General features: G+C 37.4%; 3 protein-coding genes across 8 annotated transcripts in view; 1 reads left to right on the top strand and 2 right to left on the bottom strand.

The window, feature by feature from the left end:
* Zip99C (Zinc transporter Zip99C) overlaps positions 1-10269 on the bottom strand; it is a 53002-nt gene extending 42733 nt beyond the window's left edge. Inside the window, exon 1 of the mRNA XM_019041095.2 lies at positions 9205-10269. Within this exon, the coding sequence (XP_018896640.1) occupies positions 9205-9430 (226 nt within the window). The 5' untranslated portion in view covers positions 9431-10269. The remainder of the gene's footprint in view (positions 1-9204) is intronic.
* Positions 10270-10448: 179 nt separating this feature from the next.
* LOC109030238 (pyridoxal phosphate homeostasis protein) lies at positions 10449-24878 on the top strand. The gene is made up of 7 exons (XM_019041096.2): positions 10449-10772; positions 11783-11926; positions 14035-14254; positions 14523-14665; positions 15361-15459; positions 16483-16659; positions 24390-24878. The coding sequence occupies exons 1-6, from the start codon at positions 10686-10688 to the stop codon at positions 16618-16620; spliced, it is 831 nt and encodes a 276-aa protein (XP_018896641.2). The 5' UTR covers positions 10449-10685; the 3' UTR covers positions 16621-16659; positions 24390-24878.
* LOC109030239 (myosin regulatory light chain B, smooth adductor muscle) lies at positions 16874-21809 on the bottom strand. Of its 6 annotated transcripts, none has more exons than XM_072303364.1 (6): positions 21786-21809; positions 20271-20682; positions 19560-19679; positions 18833-18969; positions 18288-18336; positions 16874-17148 (listed from the first exon to the last, which is right to left on the bottom strand). In XM_072303364.1, exons 2-6 carry the CDS (start codon positions 20631-20633, stop codon positions 17020-17022), a joined length of 798 nt encoding a protein of 265 aa, XP_072159465.1. In that variant the 5' UTR covers positions 20634-20682; positions 21786-21809; the 3' UTR covers positions 16874-17019. The 6 variants fall into 6 exon arrangements, with proteins under 6 accessions (XP_072159465.1, XP_018896644.2, XP_018896643.2 ...); XM_019041099.2 differs by lacking the exon at positions 21786-21809 and adding an exon at positions 21630-21755; XM_019041098.2 differs by lacking the exon at positions 21786-21809 and adding an exon at positions 21424-21748.
* Positions 24879-25968: the final 1090 nt, after the last annotated feature.

The following is a 25968-nucleotide window of genomic DNA, read 5'->3' as shown; positions in this document are numbered from 1 at the left end:
CCAATTGTTTCTGTTCACAGAATTTATTTTGTAAACCCTACGGTAAAAAGGTTCCTCTGGGAGGAATTGCAGGAAAATTTTAATTTTTGCGTTAGCTCACTTTCACTTTAATTCGCGTGTTACAAAAGAGATCTTTCGGGGATGAACTATTGGAACATGCTTCTCAGCGAATTGTATCCGTTGAATGCCAAAAATGAAAAGTGGTACCAGTAATTTAGCAAAATGTGTCCTTTATCTCGACGTTTAAGTACTCCCACTCTTGATTCCCATGAAACCTGTCTGTTGCCATTGACAGGGGGATTCGCGTCATCAACGTCTGGGAAGACGCAAGTTTGAAATCATGAAACCCAGTTGTGGGAATCAGCCGCGCGCGTCCTGTGGGACCAGGGCCTAACTCGTGTTGAGAGCAACGAGCGACTTACAAAGTTGTTGGTTCAGATGTTACTGATCACTCCTCTTTCTTCACATTATGAATATATAATAAATGAACAAAAACATAAACAAGCGGCCTGATGGTTAAATATTCAATATTTCCTCACCTAGAAATACGCAAAGTAACGGAGAGAGAGAGAGAATATAATATTTCAAACAATTGACAATTCTTTAGGTACATCTTAATATGGGCATCATTTTAGACAAATCTTGGGTGAAGAACCAAAATTACTTTTGAAAACAAAAAATCAAATTTCGAAAGGCGGAGCTAAGGAAGCCGATGGAAAGTGAAGCCTGCTGTCCTGGAAATTTACTGGTTCTTTCCCAGATGTGAAAGATTTTGCTACATAGGCGCAAGTGCCTTACATATCTTACTTCTTAGGAATCGTAATTTCATCCACTTTTCGATGAGAAAAGCTCCAAACTGCTACGCAATGTCTCAAAATTTTTCTAAGGAGATTCCCCACACTCCTCTTTGTAGCGCTCCATCCGGCCCCCATTTCAAGCTGAAGGGATCCCCTTTGGTGGGTTGTTTCCTAGTGCTCCCCGGGTCCCCTTCTTAACATGGCCGGATTTACCTACTTGCCGCCCATGGGCCGCCTGTATTTTTCCGCCCTCTTCTCATTCATTTTGAAACATCAATAAAAACCATCAAGTGTACGTGCCGGAGGGAGAAGGGTGCATAAGACGCGTTCACTCGTGTGGGACACATTTTTCGCGAAAGCCCTGTCAACACTAGGTACTAACAAAAGTTCACGGAACTTCGCGCGGAAGTTCAGTTCCGTACAAGGCCTTTCATTTGTAAGAAATGAACTAAAAAATTAAGAAAGAACAAATATAAATGTGGTTTAATAATTTTAACTTCCGCCGCCGTGCCGCGCTGACCACACTGTGTTTGGCGCAATGCGTGAAGTATTCATGTAGTCTTGCAGGCACTGTGCGTTTCACGCCGCGCCGACCGCTGTTCACCGTGCTGTGTTTGACGCAATGCGTGAAGTTACCATGCAGTCTCGTAGGCGCTAATATGTGCTACATGCCGACCGCCGCGCCGAGGGCTTCTCCTTTTCATCTCAAGTCCTCGTCATCATTTCTCTCTGCGCCGCGCCGCTCCAGGCCAAATTACGTGTTTTGTTTCTCTCTTAACTCAACTAATTAAAGGTACCGCAGTCTTTTGTATCACCGAAAGACGACAAAATTAGAAATTAATGAACTCTCAAGAAATGAGAGATTTTGTCACATTTTTTTGTCTGTAATTTTATTCTGAATTCGATTTTTTTGTACCTGCATTTAAAAAAATTGCAAAATTTGCCGCCCCCTAATTATGCCGCCATGTGCCGCGGCCCATGTGGCCACCCCCTTAATCCGGCCCTGCTTCTTAAGGGGCTTTTCTGCCCCCAACAAAACATTCCCCGTGGGGTGTCTATTGGTACTCAGTCATTCAAATTCCTTAGGTACTTATTCAATACCTTTTCATTGTTTTTTCTTTACTTTCCCGAAAATTCATTTTTGGGCGATTTTTAAAAATCCTTACTTTCCCCTTAACTTTTCCTCATCTCACACACATTTTAACCATATCCGGATTGGGAAAGTGGAGTGATGGAACGAAAGAGGAATAAACCTATAAACACGAGAGATCAAACCGGGAACTTATACTTAGAAATCGCATACCCCAAGGCTACTTATTAGAGTTTATCACAAAAATCTTGAATTTCCGTATCTTTCTGTACTTCCGTAACGACCTTCCGAAATCCGTGCTTTTTCAGTGCATCCATCCTTTTTCCGTACAGTAAATACCCTGGATTCCTAATGTCGCCCATGTCTCCTCCCCCACGGGGCTTTCCACTCGATATAATGACGGACTGCAAAACCTTTTCAGCCATTTATTATTGACAGCACCTCTTATTTTTGTACGGCAAAAAGCCCGATTATAACGCGCAAATCTTGCACGGCACCGAGTGAGGTTAGAGCATTTGCTCCGAGACAAAGTGTTTCATCTCGGCATTGATCGCAGTTACGTCGAGTCCATGTTTCATGTTTCATGCATCACTCATGTTTCCGCACTCTTCGTCTAACGTTGTGCAAGCTCGTTTGGCCCAGCTGCCTAAATAATTTCCCCGACGCTACACCACCGTTTCAGAATTTTGCTTCCATTCGTGTAATTTCGATTGAGGATGCAAGCACACGGGTAACCTTTCCGAGACATTGGTTTTCTCTCTATAAACTAAAAAATGTGAAAAAGAAGAACTACACTGACAAATAAGGAGATCATACACGGAGAAAAAAACTTCGTGCGTGGGACCTGAAGTTGAGGTCATACGGATCTCTGAAGTTTTCGGATCACGTATCTAAAAACTTGAGGTCCAGCTGCCGAAGTTCGGGTCAGACATCTGAAGTACTTCGATGTATACCGAAGGGTCTGGGTCACACATCTGAAGTGTCACACATCTGAAGTACTCTGGTACCTACCGAAGTGCCTCGACGTCTGACCCGAACTTCGGCAGCTCGACCTCAAGTTTTCGGATGCGTGATCAGAAAACTTCAAAGATCCATATGACCTCAACTTCGGGTCCCATGCACGAAGTTTTTTTCTCTGTGTAAATATGGTCCTCCATGCAAATTTTGAATGAAATTGAACGAATAGATCTTGAGATAAGGCTGTGCACAGATTTGGGGGACGCCTGGAGGGCGGACACACACTTTTTCCTTGGTTTTTTCTACTCCAGGCACCTTTAGACGTCTAGAAATGATGAAATTTCAACTTTTTTTTTTTTTGATGACAATACTTTTTCTACCTGCAAGAGGAGCGAGAAAGTAATAAGTTACGGGCTATACAGACATACCGTCTGTTCCCGGCTCAGAAGCCGAAAGTCCCGGATGCTGGAGCCATAAAAGCTTCACTGGGAAAAAAAGCACATTGGATCTTGAGTCCAGACTCTTGAAAACATTGACAAGAAAAAATACTCTCGATTCAATCAGATTTTTGCTTAAATCAAAAGGAAATCTGCTCAAATTAAGAGGCTTGGTTCTTGATCTAAGCATAAATCCGATTGAATCAAGAGTATTTTTTCTTGTCGATGTTTTTAAGAATCTGGACTCTAGATCCAATGTGTTTTTTTTCCAGTGTTCGATTGCTTTGAGCACTGCGGCTGGAACTTTCGGCCTCTGAGCCCGGAACGTGGATGGTATTCTATAAAGCCCGTAAGTACAGCTTCCATGGCCGGAGTTTCTTTCCAGTGCAACTTATTCGTCTTTTGACAAAGTTTGAATGTAGTTACGTTCTTAGCGTCTGAGAAACGACAAGTTTTCAGCTACAGAAATTTGGAGGGGGTTTCGCTAATTTTCTTCCTTAAATTAGATTCGTTTAGCGAATGCGGATCAGAACAGGGCCTAAATTGCAGCGCACATGTTTATGTTATCAACTGATCGCGGAACAACCTCCGCACGTCACAGTCAAAATCTTTACTAATCATTGATAGTGAAAACCGCAAATAGACGATTGCTCATCTTCTTGATTCGATGCGATGTAACTGACTGCATGAGAAAAGGCCAAGTATACGGGAGGAAATGGGATTTGCATTTATTACGATTAACTGGGCCTTCTTTTTTCCCCATTTTTTCAAGAGTCGTCATCCTCTCTTACACACTGGAAAAAAAACACATTGGATCTAGAGTCCAGACACTTAAAAATATCGACAAGAAAAAGTACTCTTGATTCAATCAGAATCTAGCTTAAATCAAGAACCAAGCCTCTTAATTTGAGCGGATTTCGTTTTGATTCAAGCAAAAATCCGATTGAATCAAGAGTATTTTTTCTTGTCAATGTTTTCAAGAGTCTGGACTCTAGATCCAATGTGTGTGTGTGTGTTTTTTTTTTTTTTTTTTTTTTTTACAGTGCAGTGTGGCTGCCCATCCTCCCCCAATCATTTTTTTCGACAGAGGGTTTATCAGATCTGTTGTCACAACTCCGAACTTTTGGGTTGAGAAATTAATATTAAAAACTCTGACCAAAAATATTTTACACGCTAATATCACGGAACTCATGGACGTCCAAACCCAATATGAAACAAAAGAAAATTCACGATTTTCCTTCATATTTGCGTGATACTACATACCAGCTCCGGTGTTCGAATAGTTGCGCGCTTGATAACCGCTGTTAGCTATGCGAGCATAATACCTATATTCATAAACATCAGTGATTTGAGACGGACGAGCAGCGAAGCTTTTTCTTCATTTCTCGCGTGATACCACATGGCTACTCTGGAGTTCGAATAGTCGCCACTTTCACTCTAGTGGATTCACAAAACATTTTAAGAAGAGCTTTTCGTGAATATTCAGAACTGCCCGATTTTTCCAGCGATTTTGTGTAACAGGGAGAAATTACGCGTTTACCGCCTCAATATCGCGGCAAATAATACCCAATTTTTCCAGCTGTTTTAGGTATACAAACATAAAAAATTACACATATTTCACACGAATATCGCGGTAGGTATCCATAAACGACAGGAATTTGAGACAGGCGAGATACTGAGTTCTGCCTTCATTTTTGGGTGATACCACATACACACTCCTGAGTTCGAATAGTTGCGCGCCTGATCTCCGCAATTAACGACGCGAGCATTTCAACATAGATACTTACATTCGTGAACATCAGTGATTTGAGACAGGCAGAAAGCTAAGATTTGCCATCATTTTCGCGTGATACCGCATACTTACTACGGAGCAGGGATTTTAACCGTCTCACGAGTTGAGTCTGCAAAAACTCAGACGATCGGCAGTCAAGCCATGGGCAATTTTGACTTCAAGAGGCTTGTCTATGTCAACTACAATGATTTTTGGCAGTCTCGAACCTTTAGCCTAGTACTGCCGTACTAAGAAAAAACGCCGTATGAACCTTCTAGAGTTGCCAAACTTACATTGGTAAAACATGTATTTTTGACGACATACATGCTTATTTCTCCTTGAAATTTTCAGACATTGCAGATTGATTTGCGTGCAAAATTGTCTGAAGATTTTGGAAAATAATATCCGCAATTTTCTCAGTAAATTCGGTTTTTATCGGAGGAAATTTGGCAACGTCTGCAGGTTCATACGGCGTTCTTCCTTAGCACGGCGGAGTACCCGGCGTCGGCCAACCCCAGGTATCAAACCACGAGGTGGAGTTCCTTTGTCAACGAATGGAGAGATTCATGCTCATGGGCGCCTGTGAGCAGACAGACGTCAATATTACCGTGCTAAGGAAGAACGCCGTATGAACATCCGAGAGTTGCCAAATTTCCTTCGATAAAATGTTTATTTTTGAGGAAAATTGTCAATATCTTTCCTTGAAATTTTCAAACGTTTTAGATCAAATTACAAACAAAATTATCTGAGAAATTAGTAGACATACATTCAAAAATTATCCTGAAAATTAGTGATTTGCCAGGAGAAATTTGGCAACGTCCGATGGCTTTTGCGGCGTTTTTCTTCGGCACCGTGCCAAGGAAGAACGCCGTATGAACATTCGAGAGTTGCCAAATTTAATTCGATAAAACGTTCATTTTTGAGTAAAGATATGTATGTTTTCCTCTGAAAATTGCAGGAACTTTAGATGAAATTGCGAACAAAATTATCTGAAAACTGGAAGGAAACTCTTCAGAAGTTAACCAGGAAATGCGTGTTTTATGAAAGGAAATTTGGCGACGCCTGAAGGTTCATACGGCGTTCTTCCTTAGCACGGCAGAATACGCCCGCAGAGCTTCTCCGCGCCGTCGAACCCGGGGATCCCCGATATCCTCTTTCCGGAAATCATGCTCGCCGTAAACCACACGAATGTTTATCATCTCTGGGCTTGCCCGTGACCCGTTCCATCCCTGCGAAAATCCCGATCTTCACTTCCGAGAATTTCCCACGGGCGCGCAGCCGAAATCGGCGGCCAACCGGACCTCCCCTTGTAAGGGTCTGTCTTCGTTAAGGCTGGATCCAGACTCTCTCCGGCAAGCTGTTGCTGTTATGAGCTTACCAACAGACTTGCTGGAAGGGTGGACCATGGTCAAAAGACCCAGGTCAGTCAGGGTTCCCAGGTGTGCTGAAATTTCAGCAAAAGTGCTGATTTTCAGAAATTTGTGTGAAAAAGTGTGTGAATTAAATTTTGTGCTGATTTTGTGCTGAATTTTCTGCTGCAAGCCCTCGGAAACTCAAAAACATGGGTATTAAATCCTGTAAACCCGCGCTCCACTTTCACTGATCATCGGCACCTCTTTGTCAGCACGCAACGGAGGGAAAGTCAGCTCTGGCAACTGAGGCCACATTGCACATTGTTGAAATGGAGGGAATGATTTGATGATTTCGGAAAAATAGTTCTTAAGTCAAAAACTTAAAAGGAACTTAATGGCATGAGAAAAAGACATTAACTATGGTATTTTGAGACCAAATATTGAGTCATGACTTAAATGTTTTTACTTGCAATACTGTGAGACCAGTTCTGCTAGAAATAGTGAAAGTCAATATTCCTGTAACTTAACCGAATTATGCTCTATATTTCTCTTCCGAGTCAGGGAGCCAAATTTAAATTTAGCGCCGCTGAGGAATGACAGGGCTGCCTCATGGTATGGTGAGGGTAAAATCCATCTTTGGTAAAATCTGTCAAAATGTGTCGAATCTTGAGCCTCAGTGGGCTACTACCATGCAGTTGAAGATCACGGGAACCGTTAAGCCTCTATTATATTAAAACTTGTGTTTTTTAAAGCATTTAAAATGTGCTGATTTTTTAGGGCAATGTGCTGAAATTTTTCGACGCTCAGTGCTGATATTTGAAAATTTCACCTGGGAACCCTGAGGTCAGTCTGTTAGCAAGAGGTGCGTTGTTAAATTACTTTTGCTGCCCAACGAAAATGGCTGACTCTCCGCAGGATTGACGTCATCTCAACGACGACGTCAGCTCAACGGACGGAAGAAAATCTTGGTGCCGTTGTTAAATTCCCGTTGGATTGAGATGATTTGGAGGTTATGTTGATGTTGTGAAATTGATAATGAAATTTTTGACATATGTGCCCGGTGATAAAGTCAAAGCTTTTTTCGTTCGAAAGAATCTTCTCAATCTTCTGTGAAGCATTATTTTAGTGTTTGACATGATTGACGAAGAAGAGGATAATATGCTCATGGAAACTGCTCTGGCAGTTCCACTTTTAAAGTAATGACATTCAATCGAATGAGGACCCACATCTTCGTAAAAAGAAAAAGAGCAGAGCACAACGGAACTCGCGGAGGAAGAGGAAAGAACAAACAAAACAAGCAATTCTCCCTAGACTGACTGGCAACCGGCAAAGTGCGTTGCGTGGTGTGAGGTTAAAGTGAGAAAAAAATGGCGGAATAACAATCCAGCAAACTCAGCAGCGGTCCACAGCAGCCAAAAACCTCGCTGAGCTGTTGGGCAGTTTGCTGAACAGCCATCTTGGAAAACGGGTAAATCCACCAGAATTTACCAACGCTTTCGTTGAGCTCAACGCTCAGCGGGTAATTTTCGTTGGGCAGTTGTGGACTTTAACAACGCGTCTAAGATGATCCTTGGAATTTTCCGACCTGGCGACGAATGCCCCCAATCTGCTATTCCACTCCAACGTTTCCCCAATTTGCGTTTGCGCTGGCCTGCTACATCGTTCCTCCCTGATCTATATAAGACCAATGTAACTGGATCGGGGAACAGCAGAATGAGACAGGCAAAACTCGGGAATCTGTTGGCAACGTGGACAGCCCTCACCCCTGATTTGCAGAGACTATCACATTCAACTTTTCTAACGGGCTGACCTGAGTCTATCAACCTTGGGGTGGACTTATGGCAGAGTCCGATGTCCAACTCATGCGGAAGATAGACTCAGACCAGCCGGTGCGCACCCAGACTCTCTAACATGAGATCGCTCACGTCCTTACGTTTGCCTGTTAACTCGAATCCCAATCCCTGGCAGATCACCAATGATGTTTGAATTTGGACAGATTTTAAACTAGGTTAAAGTTACGATCCCGATGACATGATAGCTGGTATCACATCTTTTAGAGGAGCATTGTTTATTGTACGCTGCAGGCGTGCGGCAAGTTCTGAGCTTTCCCACTTTTCAAGCTTGCCTCCCGATTTAGAAAACCCTTTCTAAGCAGGTAAGTAGATATCTTAAAATTTCCGAGGCTATTTTCAAAAGCAAGTGGCTCATTTGTAAGAGCATGACAAGGATACGTGTGTGATGCAATTTATCTTAGTATTGATAGCCTCCTTAAAAATAGAGAGGCGCATCCAGAAGAGTGGCAACACGGGCTTTCCTCTATTAAAACCTGTGTTCAGTATTCCATTCTTATTGGAGCACTGAACCCCTCCAAGAATCGGTTCATGTCCATAGGTTTAAATGGAAAGAAAATGAAGTTGCCGATTTTTGACACTTGCAATCGATTATTTAAAACTTGCCAACCTCCTAATTTCACCAATGTTTACAAAAGACATATGATGAATTTGGACAAAAATTGTCATGATGGGTCAGGCTGCGGTTACGCCCACATTAATTTAGAACAAACTGATAGCAATTCTAAAACTAAGTCAACCATCTTGCCTATGAGGCATACTATATCATTGAACTCAGGTTACTGTTGGCTTGCAACTTGGAATAGTGAATACTTTGACATTACAATGTTGGTGAGTTTTGATTTTGGGAGCTACATATTCTTTAGTAACAACGAATTGTCAGAGCTCAGGGGTAAAAGATTTCTGACAGCTTTGCTACTTCAGAATGAGGGAAATTGAATATAACTTACCTCCTGTTTTCAAGGATTCGCTGTCTTCTATTGGTATGACGAGAAGAGGGAAGATTCCACTTAAACCAACGATGAAGGACGCGATCACTGATAAAATCCATGGCTGATAGTCAAAAGATTGACTGACCAGATTCCAAACCGAGGAAAATGATGCCGTTTGAAAGAAGTCTGCGAATGAGCTCATCACAAAAGGATCGGTGTCGTTAATGCTGAACGCTGTGCACATTTTGAAAATATAATTAAACACTAAAATGATAAAACTACTTGATGAAATTCTTTGAAGTTGCACTATTTAATATAAGATGCTATGGATGCTTCTTACACCGCACAGCTATCTCATTAAACACTGGAAACGAGAAGAGGTGTTTCAAGATGAAAAACACTTTAGATGTTCGTGAACAGAGATAATTTTATCAAGGCAGCCTATCTTGAGCTTGACAACTACTTGAAATCATATTCGATGCGACATAAGTACGTGTTCGTTAAAAATAATGTTAGAATGAGTGTTTTCTCGGCCGCGGGTAACACAATGTCATTACACTCGCAAGTTCTGCAGCACACACTACTTACTTCACTTTAGCATCAACGAAAATAAAGAAGACGCGCAAAAATGGTTATTGAACAAGATTAGCATCGTACAGGAGCTGAAACAAACCAGGTGCAGAGGATTTCCGATCACGGCGGGCGTGATTTTTGGAGGTCCTATTACGATTGAATCAAAATACAACTTTTGTTGATGAACACTTGATTACTCAACTTCAGCACGACTATAAAAAACTTGAATTGCAGCGATTCTGTGTCATCAAGGACTGAACTTCCGAAGCTACACGGTGGGAATGGTCAAAATGTGGGGATGCGCGGGGGATATCATCTCTCAGATTCCTTTGTCGAACATGAAGTTCGGGATGAACTTCGCTAATCGAACTTCACTCCCTGAACGTCTAATAAAAAAACTTCAATTGAGAACAATACAGCCAAACGTACGCTTTGTTAAGTTTTAGTACAAAATTTACAAGAAAACACAGGATCAACAGAAATTTGCCGACATTATCTAGTATGATATTTATGTCTATTTCAGTATTTCGCTATGTCTAGATCTATGTCTATAGTCTATAGTTCAAAATCTAAGTGTTTCATTTCACAGTCAGAAGGAATTTATGGAAGAGGAACATATGTAAACAAAGCAATTACCACAAACACGCCTTGTCGCCTTATCACTTATCAGCTGTGTCGATCTCATGAATATACGAACTGACGAACACTTTACTTATGATTATTTTTCATTTCTTCTCTATTCGTTTTCACACAAGTCGGTTATCAGAGAATAAGAATTTTAATCACCACGTTACCCTGTCGTCTTAACTCCTCTCAACTTTCATCGTGGTTTGAGGCACTCTACTGTACATACCATCAGTGTTAAGCTTTTGTTTCAGTGTTCTCTCAAGATATTAATTGCTGAGTACTTGAACAGCATTGCGACTATGTCCTCCGCAGGTACCAGGTCCCTCAAAGAAAATCTAAATTATGTGCAAGTAGCAATTGCAGCGGCCGTTGCGAAGAGACCTCATGTAAGTATATGTTTCACGAACATTCAGCTCAGGCTAGCATATCAGCATTATTTTTACAAATTTCTAACTGAAGATTCAGTAAAATTCCGATACTAGCAGAACTGTAGAAATCAGTATTATTTATAGATTTAAAAATCAATGGACCACTAGACAAGGTACGAAGTTAAGCATTCTGATAGATGTCTCTTGACCAAAATTTAAAGTAAAACACGATTCGCGCAACAAAAATTTCTTAAATTGACGCCTAACCAGGATATTTAATGTTTCTTGCCGTGGGAATTCAAACCTCCCGCTCATGAAAACGCAATGGTGTACGCACGTCAGATCACATCTAAACGTTACCACGGCAGTCTCTGCAATACAAAAATATGGCAATCTCAATCTTGACGCTTTGGTTCAGCCATAGCAAATTTTTTTACACTTTGAACACTGAAGGGTGAGAACTGAACAATGTTTGATTTAGAAGTCTGCCAAAACCATCATAGTGCGCGATTTGACTCGCGTAGAGTATTGTGTTTCTTGTGACCAGGCCATTGAAATTTCCCAATACCAATGTAAAATTTGAACATTAGTAAGGAGTTGATTTCAGTAATTTCCAATGCAAGAATCGTGTTTTCCATGAAATTCTGGTTGAGAAATGTGAATCAGAATGTTTAAGTTCGTAACTTGTTGAGTCAACTTGGATAGTATGAACTAGACCTAACATAAATGATGGCAGGCTCTAGCAAAATGTCTGTAGAAATGTTTCTTGTGATCAGGCTTTTGTCTGATAGACTCCACTGATTTAACTGTTTCAGTGTGTGTCTAATAAATCCTGTCTCTGCAGTCATTACTCCAAATGTTTTTAATTCATCTTATGTTTTGTGGATTGTAGTAGGAATGATTCATGAATTAATTCTTCAGCATCCTGAGTCTTCCGAGTATTCTTAGTCATCAGCCTGTTGCTCTTTTGGCGTTGATTAATCCACCGAGCTGACGCTTGACATTGTAATTTTATTTTTATTTCCCAGAAAGCAAAAGAAAAAGACCCTCGCTTGGTGGCAGTTAGCAAGTTCAAACCAAAGGAACTCATTATTGAGGCTTATAATGCTGGTCAAAGACATTTTGGAGAAAATTATGTGCAGGAATTGGTCGCAAAAGCAACTGATATAGAGGTAATTTTACACAGACACTAAAATGCACAGGAATTGAGGAAAAAGGTAAAACTTCTCATTTCCTAACCCTCTGTGGCTTAGCGTTACAAATTCGTAACAACATATTTTTGGGGTTTTTAAAAATTAATCTCTCCTCTGAGGCTTGATTTTGCTAATTTTCATTACTTTCTTCTTGTTTTGAAAATCTGATTCGCTTAAATTCAAAATTTTGAAAAAAAATTGGGTACTCCATGTTTTCTATGCAAGCTAAAAAATAGATTAGTGTCCCCTAGAATCTGAGATCCAAAATTAATGCATGTCATAGAGGGTTAAGATAGCAGTTGATTACCCTTGATTGCAGTCTACTCAGTAGATTATTTGGACGGAGTTAAACAGAAAGGAACCAAGCCACATCGGGATCGAACCGAGAAAAAGAGGTTTAAAGTTTGGCTCCCGGATAAGACTCAATGTAAAAGATAAACTTCAAGTTCAATTTCTGCAAAATTTGCTCCAACAAAAACTTTGAATTTTTGGCGATAGATAGTAGAGCAGTGGTTGAGTTCAAAACCACTCATAACTCAATTTTTTCCAAAATGTGGGTTGGTTCCTTTCTGCTTAACTCAGTCCATTTTGCCTTAGTGCAGAAGGCAGTATCATTGCTCTGAAATAGTCATTGGTTACTATAAGATGGTAGCAACGCAGCAGTCTGCTAACAGAATACAAGCAACTGCTAACCACTTATCCAATAGGAGTTCATAAAGGGTTTCATTCTTTTTTGATCCAGGTCCTGAGAACAACTGAAGTTGCTCTGCTATGATATCTAAGTTTAACATTTTACTTTAAATAAGTGAAATTAAACCAGTAACCATTATCTGAGCAGATTCTACCTCCAATTTTGTTCTCGTATTTCATAGTAAAAATAAACAGTAAAAAATCATTGAAAAATAAGAATCACATAATATTTAATTTTAAAAGTTGCACTTTTTTCAGACTTCATACCGTACTCCATTCACATGCCTGGCAAGTGGTTGTAAAAATGTTGCCGCACCTTATCACACCTTGATCATATACCGGCAAAAATAATGTGAATACATTTTTGTAATGTTGTTGGCAATTTTTTGCTGGGTGAGAGCTTTCATCTCACAGAGTTTCAACCATAGAGTACATAGAGTCGTAATGTAAATGGGAGAGCTGGCGCCATGTTCTGCTCGACAAATTCCGAGCCCGGTGTGCGCCGAGTTCGGGTCGCTTTTTCGATACATTTTCGATCCAAAATGGCGGTGTGGAATACGTGGTAGTTCCTATCTCCTTTGTTGTTGTTGTTGTTGTTGTCATCATCGGATGGCCGGGTACCCGTGTATCGCAAACAATCGATTATGTATCGAAAAAGTGACCTGGCGTCACACAGGAGTCTCGGAATTCGGGACATGGAAAATGCTTAAAAGTGGCGCCAGCTCTCCCAATTACATTACGAATCTATGTACTCTATGGTTTCAACTGACTATGCTCAATTTTCTTTTCATAAACTTGTAGTAAAACTGTTAGATTTCACCAATTTGAAAAATCTTTAAACAAATGAAGAATGCCCTAAGAGATAAATTATTCAATGATTTTATTTTATAGTGGATTTTGTAGCTCTTCGACTTATATAAATAACCCTTTCTCCAATTTTGAATGAAGGGTTCATATTTTGACCTATTAACATTTTGATGGTAAAACTGCAAAAACGTCTGTCTTGTTTGCTGTTTTTTAAAATCTCCATTCCAATTTTACTTCATCCAAGGGGAACAAACCAATGCTAACACTTGAATATTACAATGAGTATTCTTCTTACCAACAAGAAAAATCTGGGAAGTTTTCAAGGAATGACGTCAAGTGCTTATCCATTTGAAAAATAAATGAAGACCAGCACTCTACAACATTGCAAACGAGACACGCATTCTTGCAGTTTCACTGTTGAATTTAGGAATAGTGAAATGTAAAATGTTAAAATTCTTTTCCATATCAAAAGATTATTGACACAATTATCATTAAGTGATATTTTCTCACTCTTGGCCATTTTCTAAGGACCTTTTTGTATGTTACTACAGGGAATTTCATGTGCTTTAATTTTATTTTTCTTTTTTTAGATTATGGAACTGTGTAAGGATATCAGATGGCACTTCATTGGCCATCTCCAGAAGAACAAAATCAAACATGTTGTCGTGCTCCCCAAGTTGTATCTCTTGGAAACAGTTGACTCAGCGCAAATGGCCACTAGTGTTAACAACTCTGTCAATACTATTTATGCAAGCCAACCTGATAAGAAATTGAATATCATGGTCCAAGTCAACACGAGCGAGGAACCTGGTTTGTTAATTTTTAGCTTCACTAAGTTTTGAACGTTTAAAATGTGTACATTCAGAACTGAAAGAAGAATGTGTAGGTGATTGAAACTTCATGTCATTTTCAACTGTTTAGAAGGGACTAAGAAATTAAACTAAACATCTCTAATTTGATCAATTGTTGTTTGGTTCTCCAGCAATTCGTTTACTTTTATTTCCAATTGAACTGTCAGTTAATTTCCAACTTAAAATTAGTGTGAATGGCTGTAACGTTTTCTCTTTTGTTTCCACAGAAAAGAGTGGTATATCTTGCAGTGAGGTTGTTGATGTAGTAAAACATATTCATGATACGTGCCCGCGGCTAAATTTTATGGGATTGATGACAATTGGAGAGTTTGGGTATGATTGGTCTAAGGGTCCAAACCCTGATTTTTTGGTGAGTACACTTAAAATTAATCAAAATCATCTGGCTTCAATGAAACATCCTAATGTGCATTCATTCATGAGCCACTGAACGTAGATTCAAGACATCATCTCAAAATTGAACTATGCAAATATTAATGTGAGATGCAGCAAAGTACTCTGGTCAGCTGATCCTTGGGGCGATTCACAACAGCTTGCTTCTTAGATGACTAGATGAATTAAAAATACACTGGTTTTAAAATCAACAACAGTACACACCTCTCATTCCTCCTTATCAACAAAAAGAATCACAAAAATGCCAGTCCAACAGGGATGGTAGCCCAAGGCAGTGATTATAAAACTGGCGGGCAGAGAGAAAAATTCCCAACACCAGAATTTAATTTGTCGGGTGTATAGTCTTGCTCCAAAAGTTTGCCTTAGATTGTGTCGGCCACAGTCGTTTATACGACCTCCTTTTGCTTAATAGACAGCTGCTAAGCCTTGAAGAAATGATTTGAATTATTGTGTCGATTTAAAGATTATGATCCAGCTTCAAGGTGCATCTTTACAAAATCTAGTATAGTTTCTCAGGCCTCATAGACAGGTGCATCAAACTGTAGAAATCCTTACTACTGCTCCATTACTTCTGCCCCCTATTACCATTAACTGCCACAATTACAATTACTACCCAACTGACATCATCTATAACTTTTTTGTATTTTTTTTCAGAAACTTCTTGTTTGTCGCAAAAATGTCTGTGAGGCTCTTCAGTTGGAAGAAGTCGATGTTGAATTGTCCATGGGCATGTCAGATGATTACGAAAAAGCGGTTTGTTTCCTGTTTTCATACCTTATTTTTACTTTTGAAGTATTTTTCTTTTATCAATGTTTAGTTTTATCAATCTTACGATTTTTTCCTTTCTCCTCTTTTATCCATTTTCATTACAAATTGTCATTTTGGAAAACTTGTCTGTACAAGTCAAATATTGAAATGAATAAAGTTATTTTGTGTACTCTTTTGCACATATGTTTAATATTGAAAGACTTGTTTCAGAGTAATTATACGTATGTTCAAGTGAGTACACCCAAGAATTTTATTCATTTTAAAAGTGTCATTTTTCCTGGTGGAGTATTACTCACCGCTACCACTCTCTTTGAAACGAAACCTAGTACAATCATTCATCTGAATTGCTCACTCACTTCGAAATTTATTTTAGGAATTAAGCTACTTGACCCATGACGATTTATTGTGAAAGTCCTTTTTAAGTTGGCATAGAGATTATTTGAATGCCCCAAACTAGAATCAACCAAACTACAGTACTTGTTCTCTAACTCCTTCTCTTGTTCCATTTATTCAACAAGGCAGTGAACAACATTGAGCCTCGTCATTTTGTAAGTATCCTTTGTATGGTGTTGGTAAAGTTCACAGAAAGTTGGAAAAAAATTCATGGAAATTTTTAAGACATTATGGCGCTTAGTTTTTGTAAAAAAAATCTGGGTTACACATGTCGGACGGATTTTACCACAATCAGTGTAACTGCATTTCTTCCTTCTTAATTTCCTCTCAGGTTTTATTATTTTAACAGAAAACCAAAAGATGAACCACCTCGATACTTTTTTCTATACTTCTCCTAGATCATGAAGAATTTACTCATAAAAATTCAAGTCAGAATCTTTCTTTTCTGTTAAGAAAATGAATCATAAAACAAAAATCAGACAAGGGCTGATGTAGTTATACTGACAATGAGTCTGGTTAAACCGTCCAAAAGAAGTTTTGCCTTTGCTTTGATCTTGTAGCTTTTCTGCAGTAGAAATACTTTTTTGTTTCAAAGATTACTGATCATTTTTTTAGATTGAAATGGGTAGCACAAATGTGAGGGTGGGAACTGCAATCTTCGGAGCCCGAGAGCCGAAAAAACCGGCCACACCTGCACAACCAAGTCAATCCACAGAAGCAGTCACAGAAAAGTTGAAGGACCTGAAAACATAGATTGTTGGACTACCCAATTGAGGCCTTTAATTTGTTCAGGTGAGTGAATTCTCAATGCATAAGTGTGGGTTGTTCGATGTTTCATTATGACAAAACCATGGTTATTTACAATCTAGTCATGAGGTTTCAAAAGACCTTAAGACAAATTATAACTCGAGACAGTTAGGGTTTAAAGGTGTAAGCAAAGAGGATTGCCTATGAAAAATGAAGGAAGGCAAGATAAGTTAAAAGAAAAACGAAAAATAAATGGTCCTTCAAATCCAAAAATGTTCAATTTTATTTTCTCTTTAAGAAAATCATATCCAAGAAAATTTTCTTTTGATGCATGTTTTCATGTTTGATTTTAAGAACAAATAAAACTTGCAAAGAACTGGTGCATTGATTTTGTCTACACCTCAGTTACTGTTTTTTGTCACGTAGAGTACTTAGTTGTGTACAAAATTTTATGTAATCCATCATGGGTTCTGCAACTGGTAGATCTGATCCACCTGGTTCTATTATTGGCGCCTCCTCCAAAGCTAACTCTACCTGTAAAATGCAAATCTATCCATTATTCCTCACCGATAAAAAGTGAATAGATGTTCAAAAAAACTTTGCCAACAAGTGTCTTTTGAAGATAAACTGTCAGGGATTTTATAAAAATTGGTACTGATTCTAAAAGTAGACAAAAAGTGTAATGCTATTTTATAGGTTCTTCAATTTAATAATTAGATCTCCAGAATGAGTAGTATGTGCTCACAACTCAGAATTTTGCTCCTTGGTATTTTTGAAACAAGATATTATGACTTTTCATATCATTGATTGCAGATCATTATTAAACACACTTATTATCATGGACATGTCCCATAGAGCTTAATGTGAATGATTAAGATACCCCCAGTCGTTGTCGGTTATAGAATAAATTTAATTAGATTGAATTTATGAGTAAGCATTAGAGTAATTATAAAGTCAGAAAGAACAAAAATAGTTTAAGAATGATTTAGACCAAGCCCTAGGAACAATGAAGTTCATTTCCTTTTTCATTTTGACTTCAATACAGAAGTAGGACATTTTTTAACCAGTAGGCTCACAGAAAAAATAACTGATATCGACTGCAATGTACGATCATTCGACTGGCTTGACCTGTTGCATGCAGCCCCAGGGTCAAACAGATACTGTCGACCAAGAGCCGGATTTATGATTTTGCTGCCAGGGAGCCAACAAAATGTTGATGTCCATAGATCATCCCTAAATCATGGGTAGCAAGATTGAAAAGCAAAGAAAAGAAAAAGGTCATCACTTTCAAAATCTTCTGTTCGTTTCTGTATTTCACCCCACTTTGCAATCTGCCACCAAGAACCTGCAGCCCCCCCTCCCTGTAGTCCCCCTAAATTTGGCCTTGCGTCAACGTCTTAAAATGCAGTGGTTGTATTGTGCTGATCTTGTGAATGGGGGGATTTGGGAAGATCAGATTCAGAATTTACCCAGTCAGGGCTGTTCAAAGTAGCCAAAAAATAAAAATAACAAACAGCAAAGCTAACTGTAGCTATGAATCTCCATATGTGCCTGTGTTGTCAGACAGACAACTAAGAAAATTTAAGAAAAAGTATTGAATAAAAAATAGTATTCAAACAGTAATTTTAGGTTCAAGACAAAAAGAATAAGTTCGACCCAGATAATAATCATACCTCACGTGCCGTAAACTTGTCACCCCAAGTCATCAAATCTTGTTGCAATCTGGCCAAACAAGAAAAGTGTTGTCAGGAAAATAGGTTTATGGTGAGTGTTAAATCAACATAAAAAGTTAATTAATGGGGATCACCTCAAATAATTAGTAAACTCAACCAAAGAATGTATCAATCAAACAATGAAAATTCCTTGTGCAAAATCATTTGCATCATGCGCACAATTGTGCATTGTTTAAAATTTAATTGCATCGCAACACATGTTCAGTCAGTGCAAAAAATAGGAAGCTTATGTAATTGCTAATTTTTTACCTTCCCCGTTCCCTTCAAAACAACAATGTCAAAAAATAATGCTTAACTACAATTTACGTCAATTGTAAAGATCTGCTTAGATAAATTAATTTTTTTTTCAATGGGAGAGAAGTTTATCCCTTTCAGTGACATTGTAAATTTTCTCAAGTAAAACCATAAAAACTACATAAAAGAGGATACAACGTCTTTTAACAGTATGCAAGAGTTTGGAATGATTCGAAATGAAAGGTACTCACTGAGCCATTGAAATCAATCCAGAATTATCAGTATCCCATTTAGATAATGCCTCCCGAAGGACATCTTCTCCATCCAAGTCTAACTTCTTCTGACCAAAGAGTGTAACAAATGAATCAAAGGTCAGGGGCTCGTTTGCCTGAAATTTTTAGCACAATCATCATTTTAGTACACAATTTAAATTTTGTGTACATGGCTAGTACCTTTTACATGAGTTTTTAGTGAGCTCTGTTAATACGCACAATGTCTGATTCTTAATAATCTGAACTAGCTGCATTAACGTATACATGTTTATCCTTGTTTTTCATTCGTTCATATCTCAATTTTTGTTGTTACTCTTGTATTATTCTATTTCTAACTCAATTGGGCAGAGTAAGGTTTCAAAATAAAACCCCGAAATCAAGCATACATTACTGCAGTACAGTGCACAGTAGGCTCTCCCATTGCAAGAGAGTATAGGATCCTATGAGCTTTTCTTCTTAGTTAACTCATACTTTTTGCAGAAGGAAGAACCTGTTGTGTATAAATCACCAGAATTTTGGAGGCAGGAGTTTTCAACCATGGATTGATACTCATATTATTTTGTGTATGAAAGAACATATCAAATAACGTATTTTCCTCCATTCTCATGTAATGTCTGAAAACTAAGTTGAACACTAAACCTTATCTAAACTAAAACATAACATCTACACATAACACATAAACATAACACTAAATAATATCTCTCACCTCTTCCATCATTTTGTCTATCTCCTCAGAATCAGCATCTTGGCCTAAAGCAGCCATAGTCATTTTTAGATCTTGTCGATCAATAACACCATCTTGATTGAAGTCAAACATGAAGAATGCCTGAAAACATCCAGACTACTTAGAATATCGCGCATACCTACATGCCATTCTTAAGCTCTTGAAATAAGTTTACCTCTACATAGCTCAGTGAAAGAGGGTTGAAAAAGCTAAAAATCTAGAATTGATAAATTTTCAAACCAGACAAATCTAAATGTTAGAAGCAAATCTCTGATCTATCTACTACTTAAATGTATACCGTCCTCTGGAACTTCTGTGAAAATATTCCGTAATATTCTCGAAGACTCCAGACTGACTTGTTCTTAAATTTGATAATGCTGCTTTTTAGACTGTATTAACTCCACCTCGGGTTTCCCATCTTGCCTCCAGCTGAATTAATTTGACATCAAATTGAGTGCCAGGTTTCTTATCTTACAACATATTTTAATAATTTCCTGTAACGGAGTCTAAGATTGTCAGAACCATTCTTGGTGCGTTGCATGATTGCCAATGAATACTGAGTCATGTAGCGAATTTGGTGTAATATATTCCTCTCCTCCTTTCCTCAGGAATTATTTTTTTATATTTTGGATAAGAAATTAATGCGATGTAGGAAGCGTGGTCTAAAAATCTTAATTATCCAAACCAAATTACCTCTTTCAATTGTTGCAACTTGAAGTCCCAGTCCTCAGGTTCATCCTCAGGACTTTTCTCCCTGCTTTTGGCTGGAGCAATTCGACACTGAAATTGCGCGACAGGTTCCTCCTCTTCTCTTTCTTCCTCCTCCTCTTCGCCATCAGCCTCCACTGTAGCGGTAAACATTGGTCGGCGAACGACAACTTTGGTTTCCTCCACTTCCGGTTCATCCTCTTCCTCATCACCGACTTGCACAATTGCTTGAAACTTGCCTAGTCGGACAGGCTTGGGCTCTTCTGTAATCTCTACTTCCGGCTCTTCAATTTGTGCGACCGCCTTGAAACGGCCTTTCACCTTTTTCTTCTCCGATTCCTCCTCCATTTATTTGCGTTCTATGTCCTAGCTTGAAGTTTATTTTCTATTGTCCCATCTTTTATTTAAAATGAAGAAGGAGAAAGAAAAAAAAGAGGAAAAACATGCAGGATATTTCATAAATTTAGTTGTTGGAAAACTGACAGATGCCGTTAAAAAATGTAGAAGTGCTATAGTTTTATTTAAAAATGTTGTATAGGAAAGGGAAAATTGATTTTAAAAAATTTTTATCGCTAAATTGCTGATCAATCAGGCATTGTCTCATTATTCAGCAAAAAGTTCTCTGAGTTTTTTCATCAACTTAAAATTCTTCAAAGCATAAAGAATGTAAGTTATGCATGGTGAAGCCGCAAATTTAAACATAAATTCTTGATTAATCAGATATTTTCTGCCTTTGAATTTTAAATTAAAAATCACACGAGTTCTTTCAATTACTTGAAATTCTCTTAAGTATAAAAATATGAGAGAAATTCATGGTGAAGTGCCAAATTTAAAAATAGGATAAAAAAAATCGTAAAAAGGAAGTTTTTTAATTTAAAAAAAAAAAAATCACTGAGTTTTCTCATAAACTTAAAATTATTTTAAGCCTGAAAAAATATAAAAAATGCATGGTGTCCGAAGTTTAAAAAGAAATTGCTTCGATTAGATGTTTACTGTCGTTTTATTTTAAAAATAAAATTTCACCAAGTTTTTTTGATAACTGGAAGGTCCCCTAAACATAAAAAAATAGAAAAAATGCCCGGTGGAGTCCCAGGTTTAAAATAATTTTCATTAGAAAACTAAAACAGGAGACCCACACCTTTGCTAGATGAGTGATGTCTCTTTGAAATTTCACCCGCATTACGAGGACTAATAAATTATAAATCGACCATCACCAAAGATTTCTACAACACTAACATTTTATTTCCTTTTTAATTATGAACCACCAATTTTTTTTACCACTCAACCAACTACAAACGAACTGTTTGACCAAATTTGGAATTTGATATTTGTATTTATTTTTACTTGTGATCGATCACTTTGACCATTTTTAAAAATGCACTAGTACGTAAAGACTGGAATGGATCGTAGCACGAACTAACTTGAATCTGCAAATCACATGAGACCCCGAAGACTCTGGCTCAGTTTAAAATATTATTTATTTCCTTCAAAAATAATTACCAAGCTCGTGTCTGCTTAATGTTTTTCATCTTTGCCCACACTCTGAATAGCCCCTCTTGATTTATAAATGAATGAAGTGGAGCAGATAACTAGATAGTGCATGCAATTAGTCTCAATTATCTATGAATCAAACGTACACCCACTTTGCCCACCTAAAATGCAAAACTCTCCAACATCTTATTTAAGAGTTAATGACTGTACCTGTTCTCATCCGTGTCCATAAATGTTATGTTTCTAAATTGAGCGTGGCATGAAGCTACATTTAATTTCTCCCCATGTACTTAACTCTGCTCCTCTGACGGCCGATTTTTCCTGGTTTCTTCAGAACTTTTTTACACTCTTGATGTTTCTCCCATTTCATAGAGTAACTCTGGATTCCATTTTAATTTCATTAGGAACGACTCGCAGTTTTTGAGTTCTTCTCTATTAATCGATAATGGTCACTTTGACCACTCAACAAACTCTGAACGAACTGTTGTACCAAATTTTGAACAGGATATATGTATTTATTTTTACTAATGCTATGTCCCTCTGGTCGTTCTTAAAAATTTATTTACACTATTGAAGTTTCCGCCATTTAATAGAGTGATTCTGGATTCTATTTTGATGTAATATGGAATGACTCGCTTTTTTTAGTACATCTCTATTCATCAAAAATCAATTAAAGTGTGTCACAAGGTATGACATTGAGTAATTTTTCCTTTCCTCATTAGAAATTCTTATTATTATGGTGTTTTACCCAAGAGCTTGTTAATTTTTGGCTGACCAAGGTAAAGAGGCCCATAATTTCTAAAAGGAAATTTTCAGGGGGGCTAATTGCAAATACGGGTGAAAAAATATTATATAATATAATATATTATATTATATATTATGTCATATTATATCATATTATGTTATATTATATCAATATTATTATAATAGTAGGTAAAGCCATGTGCATATTACTCTAAAGAATACTTACACAAATTTTTATCTCACGACTTTCTTCAAACATGGCGGTTTAAAAATTTACAGGAAAAGGTGTCTTATGGACTACATTTTGCAATTTAGAACTACAATTTTCAGCTCATTTGAGAAACAACATTTGTGCTATAAGTTTTCACACGCAGACATGTGCTTTTACAAATGAGTCAAAAATAGTAGTTCCCAGTTGCAAAATGAAGTCCACGTAGCTAATTAATAGAATGGATCTAACGGAAATCAGCCCAACTAAATTTCATGTTCCCTAATTTTCTCTCATATTTTATTTGTCTAACAAAGAACCAAATTATTGAACATTTTTAAACTTTTCGTGAGTTTACCCTGGACTATGATGGATATCTAACAAAATTTCAAGTTTCTGCGTTGTTTGGTTTTCTGTTTAAAAAATAAAACATAACAGACAACGTCTGATGCAGTTGGGCTGATTCTAATTATAATTCTGGCCGATAAAACTTTGACTGTATTTTTTTCATAATCAGGTATTTTGTTTCAAAACTTCAAAATTTTCTAAAAACATCAATTTTCTTTATTTTAGGGTGTTCTTTGACCTTGATAGATAGATATGCTCTTCTCTTGTGATGGGATCATCAGATCCATTTTAGTTTTTTTCTACGTCGGGAGTCTTCTTCCAGCCGCCAGTCATATTCTAAAGTGTCCCGCTCACTTATTCTGCCGCGCTAAGGGAAAACGCCGTATGAACCTCCAGGCGTTGCCAAATTTCCTTTGATAATACCCGAATTTCCTTGTAAGCTTGTGAATATTTTTCTTCCAATTTTTCAGATAATTTTGTTCACAATGTCACCTTAAGTCCCTGAAAATTTCAAGGAAAAATATTCTCGACTTTCCTCAAAAATGAACATTTTGTCGAAGGAATTTTGGCAACTCCCGAATGTTCATAAGGCGTTCTTCCTTAGCATGGCAGTATTAGCTCCGAGAATTGCCAATGTCTCTTAAAGACATAGGCCTATCCTATTTCATCATAAGAAAACTATTGTCTTGAGGAGTTCGCACTTAAAACGAAGTGATCTGCATGCTGACTAAATTTTGTCATATTTTATTTGATACTTTTTTTGACCTCTTGAGCACAAAGAGCTTTAAAGTAGGAATGTTCGATGGAAAGAGACATTTTTAGCGCACTTGAATGGGCTTTTTCTGACGGGAGTTTTGCATCATTGCTGTTTCGGATTTTCAGACGAGCTTTTCGTTCGGAAGTTGATGTGATGGTGAGTCACACAATGTTATTATTCGGGGGAATTTTGTTTCTTTTCATGGAAGAATGTACGAATGTAAGGGCGTCCTTCTGTCTTATCTCTCGGATCGACGAACTCGACCTTGATCATGAATCGATTGTTTTAGCATTTCCACTAAAAATCGTATATGAAAATGCTAAAAAACTATTTTTTTAGCCTCCGTGCTCTTGTGAATGCCACATAAATAGTCAGATGTTTCAAGCCAATTGTGCTCATGAGATTCTAAAGAATACCATCTCAAAAAATAAAAAAATGTCGAGTCTCTTCGCTTTATGTGTAATTTGCTTAATTGAAAAAAATCATCTTTTATCTTAACTATTATGATTTGTCTGTCTTCAGTCATAATGATAATGATCTCTTTTGATTTTTGCAGATGCTACTCTGGGACTCAGGCAAATATTTTTCTCCAAAACCAAATCTTTAAGACGATGCACTTTTTGCGGTTGTTCATCATGATGTCTTCCACGTAAATGTTAATTTTATATCAAATTTATTTTAAAAAATTCCAGGTAAGATTTCTCTCCTAAATCAATTTATATCTGGTAGAGGGTGTAAAGACTGTATTTTCAAACGAAAATTCTAGCATTTAAGAGGTTAGACAGTCAGACAGTGCAGGCGAAGAGAGAATAAAGATTTTAAATATCACATATTTTTGTTTCATTGATCAGAATGTCTTGTGATACTTTTTTTATGTGTAAGTTTTATGGCCCATTATTTTTATCTCATGGTTTTTCTTTTCCTCTCTTTGTTATCAATTTTTCTAATTTTGTTGTTGAGTAGTGGAAAGCATGACTGTTAGCTTTTAGCTTAGAGTAAACATATAATAATCCGATTGAAAAGAAATAAATGGTTTCTCATCTTCCACGAGCGTACTTCTTTTGCCATTTTACTCTTCTTGATGAAAAGATGAATCTCTTTGCGTCACCTTTGGCAATGCATTTTTATGTAAAACTGTTTTCAAAATGATACAGTTATTGCTGTAATATCATTGAAATAGAACAAGCTAATCAAAACATCATCAATGATCGTGGATAGTTGAAGGTTTTTTTAAACTATTCTGTCGATGGATTGTATGCTGTTTTATAAACTGTTTGTGTCTGAAAATGCAAGAAAAAGTGTTTTTCTGCCATCCTATTCAAGTGGTATTTCTCAGCCATAGAGCTGCGATTTATTCAAGTAAAATTTGGGACTTTGTTGCCTTCGAATTGCGATGAAATAAAAAATTCATCCAAATTTATCGTAACTGTTATACTAGCAATATCATCGAAGATCTTCACCATTAATGTAGCATTTTCTTCTCAGTAAATTTCACTTTGTGGTTTCAATAGTGATGCAATAAATTGTCGCTGATGAAATCACAATCCATCCTCTGAATGGCAATGTGTCACAATCTTCGCCACTTATGTAAGGCTTTTTGTTCTGCAGCATTACAAATAAAAATGCTACAGCGTCTGAACTTGAATTTCTTACAAGTTTCAAGTTCTAATTTTGATTTGAAAATCAGAGCCATTGGTGAAATAACTAGGTTTTTTTCAAATCCTAATTTAGATCAATTCTTTTCACTATCTCATATTCATTAAATAAACCAAAATTAATCATCAATCACCGAAAAATATTTCAGCCCTTTCATGGTCGTAATTCTATATTTCATTCTGAACTCTCATTCACTTGAATACATTTCAAAAATGATGACTTTAATTCCCTTTATTTCTCTTTAATTTCTCTTCTTTAACTAAAAATTGAATTGTCGATAAAAAATTAAATCAGACATTTTGTCATTAGGTTTTACTGAAAATACATGCCTTAAACATTCAAGAGTTAAGTCAACCTCTTATTTCACTGAAAATCAAAGATATTTGTTCAAATTTTTCTGTATAACATTTAACCAAGTCCTTCACTTCAAGCGGATTTTAAAGAGCTTCCAAGTGGCGACTCGGACCCTTATTCTGTCG

The sequence above is a fragment of the Bemisia tabaci genome, chromosome 8 (assembly GCF_918797505.1).
Source record: "Bemisia tabaci chromosome 8, PGI_BMITA_v3".
NCBI lineage: Eukaryota > Metazoa > Arthropoda > Insecta > Hemiptera > Aleyrodidae > Bemisia > Bemisia tabaci.
The sequence above is the reverse complement of the archived record's forward strand: the minus strand, read 5'-3'. Positions and strand labels throughout refer to the sequence as shown.

What these genes read in the sequence shown, in the direction of transcription:
- LOC109030239 (XM_072303364.1), bottom strand. Translation starts at nt 20,633, where the DNA reads ATGGAGGAGGAATCGGAGAAGAAAAAGGTGAAAGGCCGTTTCAAGGCG. An exon ending in GGATTGATTTCAATGGCTCA is followed by an intron (nt 18,337 to 18,832) that starts GTGAGTACCTTT and finishes TTGTTTGGCCAG; the next exon opens with ATTGCAACAAGATTTGATGA. An exon ending in ACAAGTTTACGGCACGTGAG is followed by an intron (nt 17,149 to 18,287) that starts GTATGATTATTA and finishes TGCATTTTACAG; the next exon opens with GTAGAGTTAGCTTTGGAGGA.
- LOC109030238 (XM_019041096.2), top strand. Translation starts at nt 10,686, where the DNA reads ATGTCCTCCGCAGGTACCAGGTCCCTCAAAGAAAATCTAAATTATGTG. An exon ending in CAAAAGCAACTGATATAGAG is followed by an intron (nt 11,927 to 14,034) that starts GTAATTTTACAC and finishes TTCTTTTTTTAG; the next exon opens with ATTATGGAACTGTGTAAGGA. An exon ending in CAACACGAGCGAGGAACCTG is followed by an intron (nt 14,255 to 14,522) that starts GTTTGTTAATTT and finishes TTGTTTCCACAG; the next exon opens with AAAAGAGTGGTATATCTTGC.